Source organism: Thermobia domestica, chromosome 11 (assembly GCF_964235325.1).
Source record: "Thermobia domestica chromosome 11, izTheDome1.hap1.1, whole genome shotgun sequence".
Taxonomy (NCBI): Eukaryota; Metazoa; Arthropoda; class Insecta; order Zygentoma; family Lepismatidae; genus Thermobia; species Thermobia domestica.
The window spans coordinates 190,847,954-190,865,478 of record NC_137464.1 but is presented as its reverse complement, the minus strand read 5'-3'; the positions used below and the strand labels follow the sequence as shown (position 1 = coordinate 190,865,478).

Below are 17,525 nucleotides of genomic sequence, written 5' to 3'. Positions count from 1 at the left end.
CTTTTCTGGAGAACAGTTGAACAATTTTACGTTCGATAAATTTTGAGTCGGCACTTCTCTCCCCTCCAAATCTTTTAAAGAAACAGAGTTGTGATGCACTCGAGTCACAACAAAAGGCCCCGTGAATACAGGCATGTACTTGTTTGTGACCTTCTTAAACGCATCCGATTGAAAATGGGTTTTGACCATAACCAAATCCATTTCCTTAATTTCAATCACATTATTTTGCGACTTTCGCTTTCGTTTTGATAACATACGGGGTTCCACCTGAATATGCCGTTTAGAATTTTCTACTGTTTTCAGTTCAGACGGCCATGGAAATTTTTCTCGAAATCTATCGGTAGCTGAAAAAGAAATGAACACCTCGGCAGGTGTGCATCCAATGGTGCTATTATAAGAATAGTTTAAGAGGTCTTGTGCCGTCTTTAGCACTGTTTTCCACTTAGTGTGATTATGGCTGCACAATAATCGAATAATTCGGTTGAGTTCTCGATGCGAACGTTCGATAATGCCATTCCCAGAAGGGTTGTACGGAGAGACCAAAATATGCTGAATTTGGTGATCCTTACAGTAATTCTTCCACGTGTTCGAGAGGAACTGTGGGCCCTGGTCGGATATGATAGAATTTGGGTAAGGGAAGAGATAGAAATATTCCTTTTCTAGAGTCCGAACAATCTCAGCAGCTGTGGCATTCCTCAACGGCAAATAACATAGAAACCGTGAATAGACATCAACAATTGAGAGGATGTAGTAGAATCCATAACTACATGGCAATTTTCCTACGAGATCTATGCATAATTTGATATGTGGCTTATCTGCCTCAATATGTAGATCCTCACGAGCAATAATTCTATTGGAGAACCTCGTTCGGGCACACAATTCACAATTATTAATGAACTTTTGGAACGTACGTTTTTGTCCTTTCCAGAAAAACAATTCCTGAACTAATTTCAAACATTTACTAACGCCAAAATTCCCCGTTTCATGAACCTTCCTAATCGTTCTCTCAATCAATAACTCTGGGATTACTAGCAGCCAACGTTTCGTTTTCGAATTTTGAATATAGACCAAATTATTTACTATACGAATTCGAGAATCGGCACTGTCTGACATTTTCGCTTTTAATTCGTTACAGCACTTATCACCCGCTTGCATTTGCATTAACTCATTTACAGTGAACCACGTGCTCTCATCATAACAAACAAAATTAACAAAATTAACAGAATTAACATGGTATTCTTCAGGTTCGGCAGGGAGCTCCGGAGTATTACGACTCAATATGTCGGCTATTTTATTGTCCACCCCTTTTATGTGCTCGAACCGAAGGTCGAACCTCTGTAACTTTAATAAAATTTTTGTGGTTCGGGGATCTAAGTTCTGTAACGTAAAAGCGTATGTCACTGCGCTGTTGTCACAATGGACTGTAACTTTTCTACCTAAAATATAATATGAGAAATGTTCGCACAGAAACAATACTGCCAGCAACTCCAGTTGAAAAATCGAATAGGAAACTTCATACAACTTTAATTTTCTACTTGCGTATCCGATAACGAGAAGTTCTCCAGTATCATCATACTGAGCCAGATAGCCGGCCAAATTTTCTAGAGACGCATCTGAAAATAAGTGAAAGGGTTGATCGAAATTGGGTTGACTGAGCGCTGGAGGCTCACTCAACAATTCCCTCAATTGTTGGAATCTATTCAGCAATTCCTCAGTTAGACAATATTTCTTGTCTTTCTTTAACAAATCGAAAAACGGCGCTGTTAGAGCAGCGAACTGAGGAACGAATTTTCTCCGCCAAGAAAGAATGCCCAAGAAGGATCTAAGTTTCTTCTTGGTTTTCGGTATCGGAAAGTACTTTATCGCTTCATTATGTTTGGGATTTGGCTTTAATTCCTTCCCATTCACAACGTGTCCCAAAAATAAAATTTCAGACTTGACGAACTGACACTTCTTGAAATTGAGCGCAAAATTTCCAAAGGTTAGAATTTCAAAAAGTTGTTCTAAATGAATGAAATGCTCATCGAAAGTAGAACTAAAGCACATTAAATCGTCCAGATATACTACAACAAAATGTCTAGTATCTAGTCCAAAATATGAGTTCATCACATTTTGGAAGATACTAGGACTTGACTTTAAACCCATTGGAAGGACGCATAGTACATACTGTCGGCCTAAATATATAAAGCTTGTGGATGCGAAGGAATCTGGATGTAGTCGAATACCATAATATCCCATTGTAGCATCCATGGAGCTGAAGATTTTAGCTCCAGAGATGCGAGTGAGAATTTCATTAATAGGTTCGACCTGTATTTTAGGACTTTCGACCTTTAAGTTCAGTAATCTGAGGTCGATTACAGGCCTAACACCTCCAGAAGACTTTCTAACGCAATGTATCGGATTGCGGTAACTGCTAGGATATTCTTTAGCTATCCCCAACTTTATCCATTTATTCAACTCCTCCTCAAACTCTTTTTGCATAGCCTGAGGGATTGGATAGATCTTTCCGACCACGGGTTCTTGGTCTGTTAATTCTATTTTATAAGGTTCGCATCGAATGGGTTTGGGATATTCACAAAATAAGCGCTTGAATTTAAGGAGCAAATTTTCTAATTTTAATTTTATATCATCATCTAAATCATCGCGACTTTTAATGTATTCTTTGATTTCGAGTTCAGAAATCTCACCGTAATCTCTACATTGTTCGTGAGAAGAAGAAAGAATTTGGTTAGGTTCACATAATTTCGAATTAGTATCTAAATGAACAAGGAGTATCTTTGGATAAGAGATATCCAAAGTTACTTCTTCCTCACTATTATTTTTCAAGATTAACTTTCTGTTATGACTATCCAAAGTAACTCTAAACTTAGCAAAGAATGGCGAGCCTAATAACAGCCCAGCTTTCATGTCCTTCACGACAAAGACTGGGACATTAAAAAGATTATCTTGTATGTTCAAGGTTAATTCAAGCAATCCCTTAACAGGAAAATTATCTTTGCCTGCAAACGCAGTTAAGTGTACACTTGGCACTGGTTTGAGTTTTGCCGAACGAAAGGAATTTTGTAGGTTCTGCCAAATATTATAATTTAAAAGATTTAACTCAGCGCCCGTGTCAAGGATACACTTAATTTGCATTTCCCCCACCTTGCAATCTATAGAAGGAGAAGGAAATATCTCGAAATCTTGTTTGGACATATTCCCTTCTTCCTCTTTTAACACAAAATATGTCAGTAATTTCAAGGAAGACTCATTTTCAATCGACACATTTTCTTTCTCAAAAGAATAAAGTTTACTAACATTTTGATTCGGGGAGAGAAGTTGGTTGGAGCAGCCGTCGTCTCCCCTCAGTGACGACTGCTCAACATGTTTTCCGAAACAGCTACCGGACTTGTCGGTTCCGCAGTCACCGAAGGGTACGGTGGACGTAAAGCGGAAGTGACAGTAGTCACAACAGGTAAGTTTTGGGGAAACGAAGAAGTTACCATAGTAACGGAAGGACCTGGCATCATAACCGGTTTCATACTACTAAAGTTATACATGCCCGGTACCGTATATGGTACTGGTACTGGTACACCCCCATACATCGGAACCGGCTGAATACCGTTCATGGGTCTGAAGTTATTATTTCTATTTTTATCCCATCCTTGTTTTTGGTTCCGATTTCTTTTCCAGCTATTACGATATAATTTCCCGTTAAAATTTTGAGGTTTATTTCCAAATTGTACACTACCTTCATTGCAAATCGGCTCGGTCTGTACTGCATTGTCAGTTCGACTAGAGCTATTAGGTAAGAAGAATGTTTTCCTAACCTGTGGTTTCCTAGGTTGAAATTTTTGATTGCCCTGATTTCCTAACGAGGGAGTCGGACTACACTCTAACTCAGCTATTCGTAACATCAAGTCTTGCACCGTGCTAACTGAGCCTAGTTTCAAAATTTTGGCTTCTTCCTCAGGAAGGCAGTCTAAAATCAGATCTTTCAACTCTTGATCTGAAGGCGAAGTCACAATTGAATTACATTTTTCTACAATATGCCTCACAAAACCTAACAAGGAAGCATGTTTTGCCTTATCATACCGTAACGAGTAGAGGTGGCGCTTTTGTGCCCTCTCTAGTCGTTCCGATATGTATTGAAGCTTGAAAAGCCGCACGAAGTCAGAGAAAGACTTGATTTGAGAGGCGACACTACGATACCAAATTTTAGCTGACTTTTCTAGAACTCGTCCCACTATATATACACGATCTCTATCCGTGAGAACGTACATACTCATCGTTTGTAAAAGATCATCTAAAAAATTTGTGCTACCCCTTGCGTCAATTGACCGTCAAATTTTGGGAAGTGATGAATTTCTTTGAGATACGTGCCAGCCCCCCTTTTATAAGAAGGACTAGTTTCCCAAGGCTTAATCTTTTGATTTAACTCCAAACTTACTGGATTGTCCTGATCGTTAATGACCAAATCTCTATGACCACACTGATTCTCACTCATACCCGTACGAACCGATTTCTTTGTCTTTTTCATCTTTTTCAGACGATTAGCCCTGCGAAATTCCTTGCGGCATTTTTCAGAATCCGACGAAGGAGATGAAGAATAATTCATGTCATTCTCGGTGTCATTCGCTAAAATTTCATCAAGTTTGAATACCGGAGTTCTCGGCCGTGCCTTATCATTTCGAACCGATCTACAACTTTCAAAAGGAGTTTCAGTTAAATTTAGATTACCACGGTTCTCGATCAAATTTTTCAAGGTTTCGGCATTTCGTTCACATCGATCACGACTATGACGATACGCATCAATTACATCCTTTTCTATCGATTGTATCATGTTGACTGTCTTCTCATTAGTTTCCCGAAATTGTCTATGTTCCTCAACTTGCCTCTCTTTTACATTTTGAAGTTCACTGTTTAACCTTACATTTACTTTACTAATGTCACCTTTCAGAGTTTCGATATCTTTAGCCAAAGTTTCAACCTTACAATCTACAGTTTCGGCAGTTTCTTTACAAATTTTACTTGTATTTTCTAAGTCTGATCTAACTTTGGTAATTTCAACATGCAAATTATCTACTTCTCTACTACAGAACTCTTTGACATTTTCTACAGTTTGGCCTAAATTTTGATTACTCTCTTCCAATTCAGTTCTTAACTGTGACACCTCACGTTTCAATTCACGCTTGACAGTGGATAAATCCTCCTGTACCACGGACAAAGATTCTTTAATTGTGACAATGTCTACCTTTAATTCATTTTTGTTAGCATCCATTTTATTATTCATAACTGACATTTCAGTTCTCAAATCCTTAATGATCCCAATCAACGTTTTAAGCAATGGTCCCCCACCAATTTCAATTTCGGGTACACCCTTCTTTTTCGGATTTCGCACCACAGGTGGTTCAGTTTCCGTATCCAACGCACCATCCAATTTGCAGTCAAAGCAAACCCATTTATTGTTAGTGGTACGTAACACTTCCTGTTCCTCATCAGGAATGTTTAAACAACGGATGTGGAACCATTGATCACAAGTTTCACAGCGTATGGATACACTGTCACTAGTATTGTACTTATATTCACAACATTTAAAGTGTTCGGTAGAACCATCTACACTAAGACTTTCGTCACTCATTTTTTTTTTTTTTTTTTTGCATTAATAGGGTCACGCGTCTAATAGCTCATTATCATCAATCCACTCATTACTTCACATACTTATCTCAGTTTGGCACACAAAACAATAATTATAACAATATTAATACATATCCTAACACAAATTATCAACTAAACAAATATCCTGGCTGGGTCGCCACTTATAACAATACGTTTTCAGGGTATTGAAAAAAAAAATAAAAATCAAGGTTATATTAGACTTATTTATCATCAGAAGTTTCCAGATTCTTGTTTTGTGGCCAACCAAGAATAAGAGTCAACATTGTTTAGCTTAATTAGTACTAAAATAAAAAAAATTTAAAAAAAATTTCATAAATTTTAATTGTATAGATTATTTTTGAAATTATAGAGCTGAATTTGTATGACTATTTATTCGTGCCAATCGTTAATTACAATATTAAACATTTAAAAAAAAATATTAAACATTTGCCTCCATCGTGGTATCTCGAAGATACTCTATCAACATTTTATGAAATTATGTCATCATAATGGTTTAACATATTCAGATTATCAGACATGATTCTCAACTTTAATACATATAGGAAACTCTTAATACTAACACAAAATTTGCGATCCATCCTCTCTACTTCTATATTTATAAATAAACATCTTAATTGAGCGTTCGTTCTTTATGATATCCCTGTCGCATATCAAATGAAATACAAACATAGGCCATATCATTACTACTACAACGTCATTCTTTTAACTTAACATGAATAAGTAGTATTATTACTTCACATTAGCCTATACATCATTTTCATAATACATATAACGTGAAAAACACTGTTATCAATGAAGAATGAAATATTTACAAATGTATAGTGAGTGAAAAAAAAAAATCTATTCGACAGGTTCAAATATTAGAACGCCTTTCCAACTATTATTATTTTAACTTATTATTGTTTCTGTTCATAATCAGTTAAGCTTGAATAGGGATGGATACGCGTAAGGAATCATATTCTAATTGGGGGAAGCAAGTTGAGACATATTCCAACGTTACTAGTTTCGATGAGGCAAAATATATGTTTAATGGATTGGATAGGCACGTAATTATAATCATGGCACGCTCAAAGTAAACATCTACCTACCGAAGGAAGAAACGAAAGAAAAAAAAACGTTGCACGAAGTGATAGTTCTAGAAATAATGATATTAAATCCAAAGGTATGTCCAAATAAAATTTCACTGGATCAGCACAGACCGATATCAACATCAAAGAATACGTAAATTTTCTTTTAAATTTTCCTAACCTACAATACTGAATATATGTTGCGAAAACAATGTGACAAGACACACGAAAGAGAATTTTAAATTACGAGCACGTTACGAGATACTATGAAAAGGGCACATCACTAAATAATAAACACGTTAAAAGTACAATTTTCCCGATTTCACACATATTGCGCATGTAGAAATGTATTACAAATCAATATTAAAGAGCACCCGATGAAATATGGAAAGCGCACATACAAACTATATTACGAAATAAGATCAAAAGGGCACACGGCAAAATATGGAAAACACGTTCAAAGTACAATTGTTACCGGCTCTACACTTACGATATACTTTTCCCTAACCTACACAAATGTATTTTAAAAGAAAGGACACAGCAATATATATATATATATATATATGAAACACTCTCAAAGAAACTTCATCCTCATTACCACTTATCAATGACATACGTTACGGAGCATTTAATATTCTAACATAAACCGTCAAGTTATCACAAGTGCGTTGAAAGTGAAGTTCACCCCGGCAAAATAAAATATATCACATGACAAAATAAAAGGCACATATTAGATCTGGCATCACAGACAAAAATTAAATTCTCTAACCTAACCAAAATATTATGGGACACTTCTTCTTTAAATTCAAATTTAACCTACCTACAGACACATATTAGATTCGAAAGCACAGACAAAATTTAATTTCATAACCTAGCCGACATAAATATTATGGTTCACACATTTAAGTTTGACCTAACCTAACCTACAGCAAATATTTCACAAAATAAAACATCATCAAGGGACATGCGTTTAACTGAGCTTACCTAACCTAACATTCAAAAATCTTAAAGTACATTACTATGGAAGGGTGCGTGCAAAGTAAAGGTTTACCGTATCAACACACAAGATTTTCAGGTTCACGTATCAAGTACATAAGATTTCGTACTTCGATCATACATGCTTATGGCATGCAATCATTAGTACATAAGTGGACTATGACAATGAGCTTGAAAGACGCGTAACGCTTTTCGATTTAACTACGCATAGTAATCTTGAAGCACTTCATGATTAAACAAGGAAAAGCAAAGAAAAGATATTACCAGTTAGGAAGTTCCACAGGTTACGCAAGTCCTATCTTTCAGTTCAATAGGCAGATTTCGTATACCCACTTCTTAAACTTCAAAAGAATTGATGCCACTGGATCACCAGTTCGATACCCTACAGTCGTAGGAGACCGTCCGTGTGGCCCATTGTCGTCAACTTTGAAGAATTACATCCCCTTTGCCATCACTATACTTCACCAGTAATGGCGGAGATGGTATTTGGCGGCCTTGGGCCTAACGGTGTTTAAATTAATTTTGAAGTCAGGCTCCTCGATTTTTCTTTTCCTTTTTCTTCTACTTATTCAGGTTGACCAAAATATTAAAATTTAGACAAGGTTGACTTCCAGAAGTGTTTTAGCTATCAAATTTTCCCAAATTTAAAGGAGCCTAACTCAGACCGCCTTCTGTATTCTTTATCTCATGGTGGTGAACTACGTCATCTTTTTCACAATACCAGACCTTTATAAACGTGTTTTCGATACTAGATATGTGACCACGATTGAAATAATATTTATAACCATTACATGTCAATACCGACACTTAGCCTTCGAAACAAACTGATTTATACATGGTACTTAATATCCGGATTCTATAATTTTTAAATATGATAAAAAAAGTTTAACTCACCTATATTTGTCCGGTTTCATTTACGCGGTTGTCATGACACTAAGTCGATCTAACTACAAGCTTGTCCGCCATCTTAATCAACAACGATTACTTGACAGCGATTCGAGTGCCCCCTCGTGATGATAGCCAGAAGGAGTACCAAATGAACATCAGAATAAACAACAAATGCACATCAAATTGATAATAGGCAGCATGACAACTGTGAACCACTGACAGAATTATATAAGGTAAAGTAAAGTATAAATTAAATGTTACTATACAAGCATATGAATGAAATTAGTGCAGTAACGCGAGTAATTGCAGAAAAGACAGTTCGAAATTTAATGGTAAATTATTGGTGTGTTTGCATCTTTCATATAAGACTTATCACCCTTTGCACCATTTATTTCATTGGCAACGAAACAAATTAACGTCAAAACAATCTTTAGAAACATTAGGGCGCAGTATTACAATACAATAACCAACTTTAACACTGCGTAAACCACCGGTAAACATTAAAATACGGGAACCAACTTAAACAGAAATGTAACCGGTAATCGGTCGGTTACAGAATGAGATACAAGGAAGAATTTACACAGAAAAGAAGTTTTATATCCGTTTCTTAGTTTATGGTACTTTTTCCTTACCTGCAGATTAAATTTAAGCATACAGTAAAACATGCATCAAAATACGTAACTTAAGGTAGTTGATAAGGTGGTTGGTAACCAAAAGGAAATCCTACAGTGATTATTTAAAAGTACACTCAATGGCAACAACTGCAATGCTAGTTTGAAAATAATGAAGACAGCCAACCCCAAACTGAACACGGATTCGTAAGTACTAGATGTTGCAAACTCATTTTCTTAATTGAGAATCCACTACAAGGAAACGAAAGTGGTATAATGAACGTCACATTACTTACAGTAAATAAGAATGTCATAACCTTTACACGCCGAAGGACGCAACTGCTGCCTCAAGGCTTCAGCAAGCTCAGCCACCAATTAAGCTAGGAAGATAATTTTAGTATCACTATGTTAGTAATGACATGAAATGCTAAAGTGAAATAAAAGCAAGGATAGGAATGGCGAAAGAAGCCTTTAAAAGAAAGAAAAGTCTGTTTTGTGGGACCTTGAACAAAGAGTTGAGAAAAAGACTCATAAAATGCTTCGTGTGGAGTGTTGTACTGTATGGGGCGGAAACGTGGACATTACGTAAAGGTGACGAGAATCGACTGGAAGCCTTCGAAATGTGGGTGTGGAGAAGATTGGAAAGAATTAGTTGGGTCGAGCGGAAACCGATTGAGAGTGTGTTAGAAATGGTGGATGAGAAAAAAACACTTTTAGATATTATTAGGAAGAGGAAGAGAAACTGGTTGGGACATTGCCTAAGAAGAGATTGTATCATGAGGGACGTCCTAGAGGGTATAGTGGCGGGAAAGAGAGGGAGGGGGCGAAGGAGACTACAATTAATGGATGATATAAAAACAGAAAGATCATACGCGAAGACGAAAAGGTTAGCGGAGGACCGTGGAGCATGGAAGCTTCTCAGTTGCGGCAAGTGACCTGCTAATAAAGGCAGAATACCTATGATGATGATGATGTTCCTGAAGGATGAAGCTTGCTGCCGATTATGCCTTTTATGTTTGTGTAGAGCGGAGAGTGGTGAGGGTAAATTTCGTGTTTTGTGTTTGTTTGTTTTTTGCATCAGGTTTTTCTTTGGTGGGGCAATTCCTTCCCTGGGGGTGCAGTCATAAAAATTGGTATGTGAAACAATGAAGAAGTCCACTACACGCTACTATCCTGCAAAAGTACTTGTTGTTTATGTGCGGGAAGGGCAAACTTGGCCAATTTTTTTTAGTTTTTTTTAAGAAAAAAAATTAAATTACATCTATTTTCTGTACAGTTCCATACAAAACTAGATATCTTTTCACTGAATTGGTCTGCACAAATGTTACTTCGTTGGAATCTGTTTTCATACGGTTTCCAACGATATATCATTCACAACTCTGTGATAATTAAGGGGGTCACAGGGCTGTCACCGCAAAAGTCTACAACAGTCCTTCGAAAATGATATACAAGGCGTTGATATAGGAATTTTGTTGATTTTTTATCTCGCTTTGTATCGCAGCAATGGCTACCATTTTTCAAAAGTATTATTGTCATAAGTATAAGTGTATTGCCTACATATTATTTTCATTTTGCCAGTGTAGAGTGACTGTAAGGATTACGAGAGCTCTTCAAATTCTTTTTTTCTAAATTTTGTTTCTTCTTTTTCTTCTACGAATAGAACGGGAATTGCCCAAGTGGTTACTTCGTTAGGATTATTGTTCTATAATAGGGAGGTCACCAGGAACCCCAATGTAAGATTCTATGATTTTGTTCGAATCCCCGCCCTATGTATTAAAGCTTAATTGTAGAAACTACTACAAGGAAACGAGAGTGGTATAACGAACATCGCATCACTTACACTAAATAAGAACGCCATAAAGAGTCAACAAAGTGAAAATTTTATTTATTTTTTTTTAAATAGGGTTTCTTAGGGAAAAAATCTCCATGCTAAAAAGTAGTTTTATTCGCATTTCCACCTACTACTGTTTTTTTGTTTTTTTTTTAATATTATAAGTTAGTAACAAAATTATTAGCGAAAAAAAAAATTGTACAAATACGTACAACTATGACTGAACAAACAGTATTGTTTAAAATCACAAGTATTGAATTACTTTTCTACAAAAAATCATCATTTCTTTCCTTTTGGGACGGAGGAGGTATACATATGATACACAGAAGGAATAACTTATATAAAAGGAGAAATTGTCCTTATATAAAGGAGAAAATACAAAATAACCTGCTAAACTCTATAACCTCCTACGTATATTAAAATAAGACTTAAAGAGACAATAAACACCCTTAAAAAATACCCAATGAAAAATACTTTGAAATTAGTTACATACTTCTTTTTTAAGTTGCTTTCGTTCTTCTTTCAATTGTGCTTGTAGCTGCTCTTGAGCTTTCAATCTCCTTTGATTCTTTCTTTTCCGAAACCCCGTTAAAAATTCCCTGAAATAAAAAAAAATTAACATCAACATGATATGATACGATATTTAATTAATGAACAGGTAAGATGTATACTGAATACTAAAATATTGATTCTGAACTGAATTAAGCACCCGTTGTCATCCTCAGAACGCATTCATCAAGATTTTTCTTCCTGGCTTTGTGGTCTCATCACCGGAAATATTTTCTTAGTTAATATTGAAACCGGAAGTGATAGGGTAGAGAAATTAAAGAGTGTAAATGGAATACATTTTTGGTACGCTTAATTGATTGCAGAAAACCACTCCTATCTAATATAGTTTTTACTTTATAGCGAACATCATTAAAACACGAAGTGGTTGGTTTTTTGACATTTTCGGTTTCAGTAGAGAGATCAAAGTGGAGATGTAATATATTCTTGGGACGCTTAATTGATTAAAGAAAACGCTACCTATTATGGTTTTTTCTACGGTGATCAACGTTAAAATCAGAAGTGGTTGAATTCTGATAGTTCTGGTTTGAATAGAAGGTTAAGACAGAAGATGGTGCATATTCTTAGAATGCTAAATCGTTTTTTTTTTTTTTAAACAACAGACCTTTCTCGCAATCTCTTATCGTTTTTTATGCAATTGTCTCGATGCTGTATTTGTATGCAAATCGTAAAAGAAATGTAATTTTTAAACAATCATTTCTAGTGGACCCCCTAAACTTCATCTATGGTATACTGGGTCTTGTCATGTCGCTCAGCAAAAATCATTTGAAAAACGTGACTTCAGGAAATTAACAAAAGAAGTAACATTTTTCAAAAGTTAAAAATGTTGAACATCAAATGTTGTACCTAAATTTGATCGGCACTCATATTCATTATAGGAATACCATATTCGAGGCTTCTGTATACTGACACTGAATACGGTCTTTTGAACAGTATATAAAATAATGCTCTATAGGCTAAGTAAATATGCGAACTATTGCGTTATGTCGGCTTTGGGGGGCGGGGCAAAAGTACGTAAAAAAAAACTGATAGTTTACAGAAAAAATGAGTTCATGTTACGGAAGGCTAATTGGCATTTTGACGAAGACATATTCAGATGTTCACTGAAGGAGGAAAATAAAGCACACAAGTTTTGGAAACCCGTGGTCGATCTATACAAACCGTGAATTTAAGTTAGAAATTAAAGTCAAACCTGATATGCACGTAATCTTCCATAAGCTAATTACGGATCAGTTCTAGTATGTGAAATGTTTATCATGAATTACAACAAATATTGTATCTGAGTAGTTTTTTAACAATCGAAGCAATTTATGCTTTTATGTCTGACATGGACTTTACGTAAAGAAAACGTGAAAATAAGTGTAACATTGTACAGAAACATTCACCTTCCACAACGCATAGTATATAAACTGATCCAACATCTATCAGACCGAAAAGCAAGAGTTAAGAAGAGAAACCATTGATATCCTGCGGATGTACTAGGGAGGACGTATTTCTCAAGTTCTTAGAAATCGTCAGGAGATAACGGCATTTATTCCGAAGTTGGTCGTCCGAATAGTTTTTGGCTATAAGCGTCATAATTGTTTTCTTTCTGTACCAAAGTTTAATATTTAATTCACATAGTATTGGCGAGCGAGCGTAAGCAAGTGAAAGCGGGTTAGAGCCCCACTTGGCACGTTGGTTTCTGTCTTTAGTACAGCTAAATGGGAAAAGTGATCTGTGTTCTGGAACCTCGCCGCCATGGTGGATATGTTACTTACCGTTACATTGAAAAGTATAACTTTCTCCATGTTTCTTTACAGTTATTTGTTCACCGCATTTTCTACAATATATTTTTAATTTATTAAGCCGCCGTTTCTACCAAAATTTTGAAAATTTACTGGGAAGAAATGAATACTTTGCTTGTTTGTGTGCTTGATAATATATAAAGAAAGCGAAAGCTGTGATTATTTTCTTATACAAACGGTTCTAAACATGGAACTATTTGGCAAAAGGAGAGAACTACTTGGCGCAAGGTTACTTCATAGTAGGATTATGGAAATGTAATCAGGATGTGTTTTTAAACATGGCTGATAATCAGGAAAATCTATTAAAAGTAAGTAAGTCATGGCTTAATAAATCTAAAAGTAGATTGTACAAAATGCGGTAAGCAAATTTCTGTAAAGAAACGTGAAGAAAGTTATACTTGTTATTGTAACGGTAGCATAACCGACATGGCGGCATGGTTCTAGAACACAGGTCCTCCTTCCCATTTAGTTGTAATAAAGACAGAAAACAACGTGCCCTGCGGGGCTCGAACCAGTTTTCACTCGCTAACGCTTACTCGGCAATACTATTTGCATTAAATATTAAACTTTGGTGCACAAAGGAACCAATTATTACACTTTTAGGGTTAACTGCTCTATCGCCGAGCAAGTTTTAGCAAATTTACCAGGTTAATTGGAGAATTTATTTAAGTATTTGAGGAAGAATGAGTGAAAGTCAGGTAAGGGGAATAGTAAAAATTAAGAAAGTAGTTGTATTTGGTGATTGTTTTTGATATTGTACGCGGCACTGTATGTCGAGGCGGATGGACTATTTCGCGGAGAAATATACTTGTTTTATTATACGGATCCATAGACTGTAAAATGCACAGAAAAATTTGGGCAAGTCCTTAACTTGTCCATTTCATGTCGAAAACAGAACCCAATGAACCCTGCGGGGCTTCTAATCCGTTGCTACTACTACTACTCATACTATGGATCCGTATAGTAAAACTACACGCCTAATAACGTAATCTAATGTAACTTAATGTAATCCAACCAAATATAACCGAATGCAGTACATTTTGGTACGTTTTTTCGATTTTCAAATTAGTCCGGCGATAGAGCATTAATGCCCACTTCTAGCTAAAAACTATTCGGACGATCAACTTTGGAATAAATGCCTCTCCTACTACCCGTTCCTAATCCTACTACTACTACTCTTATTCCTAATATTACTTATACTATGGATCCATATAGTAACACTACACGTTGCTTGGTGTGGCATTAGTGCTTCTTAGTGGCCATCTAGCACAGGTTGGTTGGTGTTTTGAATAGAATTAAGGTTAATGTCAATACCATCAACAACTCTGGCAATAAGTCTAAAGCAATGTGGAATACCGTAAAAAAAGATAGTTATCCTACCTACAATAACATAAAAATCTCTGATAACCAGCTGAATGCCTCTCAATTTAATAACTTGTTTGTTAACAAAATTGAAGAGATACTGAGGGAAGTTTCATCATATCCTCATAATAATGATTCAGGTTTTTATTTAAATAAATTGTCTAAACCTACCACTACGTTTAATTTTCATCCAGTTGAAGTAAAAGATATTGAGAAAGCGATTATTAAAATGAGTAGCAGTAGATGTGAGGATATTTATAATCTGAGTCCTATTATGTTAAATATGGTGTAAATTTCATAAAGGAACCTTTAACTCATATTATAAACTCTTGTATATTACACTGTTATTTTCCTGAATGCTTTAAATTAGTGAAAGTAGTACCTATAATGAAAAAAGGAAATAAGTCTTCTCTTGATAACTAGACCAATTTCACTGGCTCCAGTTATTTCTAAAGTTTTTGAGATTGTTTTGAATGAACAGATTGTTAACTATTTTGAACATAATAATTTATTTAGTAATTCTCAATTTAGCTATAGATCCGGACTAGGAACTGTTATGGCTGCTGTCTCATTTTTGGTAAATTGTATTTCTGGGTTGGACAGTAAAAACTTTGTTCATGCAAAACTATATGATCTATCGAAAGCATTTGATACGGTCTTATGATATTTTGTTGCAAAAACTAGAATTCTATGGTTAGATAATGCAGCTCTGTCACTTCTTCGTTCGTATTTAAATGGACGATATCAGAGAGTTGTTTATGAAGGAGAAGAGTCTAACCTGTTGCCTGTTAGACACGGAGTATCTCAGAGATCTATTCTTGGTCCAATTCTTTTTATTTTTATATCAATGACCTCCCATACAAAGTCGCTTCACCCTTCGTTAATAGTTATTTATTTGCTGATGATCTGAATATTTGTGATAACTCACAACAAAAAACTCAGTTGAGTCTATATTAAACATCACCTCAGATATTATTAAAGACTGATGTATTTCCAACTTGCTTTGTATTAACTCTGATAAGATCAAAGACTTGGTGCATACCTACAATAACAAAAATTCGAATGCAGAACTTAAAAAATATCCCGCTCCTTTTTTGGGTTTTTTAATTGATAATCATTTGAACTGGGACGACCAAATCCTTAAGGTGGAATCTAGCGCTAGTAAAGGAGTTTATCTAATTCGTAGATTAAGATTGTGCGTAAGTTTAAAGGTACTTAAAACTGTTTATTATGCGCAAATTCACAGTCATTTAAGTTATGGAACGATACTTTGGGGTCATCAGTCCTCCATTAAAAGCCTATCGAAAATACAAAAGATATGTGTAAGATTAATGCTCGGTCACCATAGTCGTGCGCATTGTAGGTCAAGCTTCGTTAAATTAGGAATTATGACAGTACCTCCAATTTTCATATACCAATGTTTGCTTTACATCAAGGAAAACAATCATATTTACAATGAGTTAGGGTACTCTCATACGTATCAAACTAGAAACAGGAACCGTTTAGGATTATTTAGATGTGAAAATAGTAAGACGCAAAAGACCTTTTACTATATGTCAGTTAAATTTTATAATTTTCTTCCTATGTTTCTAAGAGAACTTCCATTTCTGGCTTTTAAAAAAGAAGTACAGAAATTACTTATTAATAATTGTATATATAGTGTTGAAGAATTTTTTGAACTTAAAATTGATAGTTAAAATATTTGCGTGTTATCCAGTGATCTTTGTTTATATTATGGCATGCTTTATAGTAACCCTAAACATTTCAACTTCCATTTCTGACGATTGTAATACATCTGATGTTTTCAGATGTTTCTACAATAAAATTTATGGCCTATGTTTAGCAGAAGGGGTCCAGCTCTTTTCTCTAAAAAATGTTACAATTTTGGTAATTTCTGCTCACATTCGGTTAGTTTGGGGTAGGGTTGGGATATAGTATACAACAGGTCCTCATCATTTCCCGAGGACTCACGAAGTTCAGTTTTTTACGGATTATTCATTGAGGATCTAGGAACTTGAAAATGGGGTAACAAAGCGACTTTCATTTACTTACCGACTGAAACTTGTACATGACATACCACCATTTCTGTACGTGGTGCAAGAGTTTCAACTATCCTCGAGTACGGTGCACTTTATGTGCGCCTCTGTAGTGCCCTTGTACTTTATATTTCACTATGTGTGTGGGGAGGGGGAGGGACTTGAACGCATATTGCATGTCTTGTGCTCGTGGATAGTTCTTACTGTTGCATTACGTACAAACGTGATGGTATTTCATGTAGAAGTTGTAATAGCACACATAAGAAACTCAGATCACGGTGTACTCATACTGCATATTCCAGTGTGAGTACAACATGATCTGGGTTTCTTATGTGTTCTATTACCACTTGTACATGACATACCACCATTTCTGTACGTGGTGCAAGAGTAAGAACTATCCTCGAGTACGGAACACGATGAGGAGCTGTTGTATACTATTACCAGCTTACGTTAGTTTATGTTAGATTTGGTTACGTTATGTTACGTCTAAGTACTTGTATCACTCATTTCTCCTGTAAATTTTGCGTTTTTTACGTGCTTCTGGACCCCTTGTACTAAACATACCCCAAATTTATTATTATTATTATTATTAAGGGTAAAGTGAACCTGCACCGGAGAATGCAAGAGCACACCTCCAAAATGATCGCTGAACAGAAAGTGAAGCCAGAGAGAAAGAAGTATGTATTTTACGAACTTCACTGTGGGTCCGTATAGTAAAACTG

At 35.6% G+C, this 17,525-nt stretch overlaps 1 protein-coding gene across 1 annotated transcript in view; it reads right to left on the bottom strand.

Annotated features, from left to right (window-relative positions):
- The window catches only part of LOC145664620 (nucleolar protein 12-like), a 49,709-nt gene that overhangs the window by 31,852 nt on the left and 332 nt on the right, over positions 1 to 17,525 (bottom strand). The window contains exon 2 of the mRNA XM_081731441.1: positions 11,545 to 11,650. Coding sequence (XP_081587567.1) covers positions 11,545 to 11,650 — 106 coding nt within the window. The remainder of the gene's footprint in view (positions 1 to 11,544; positions 11,651 to 17,525) is intronic.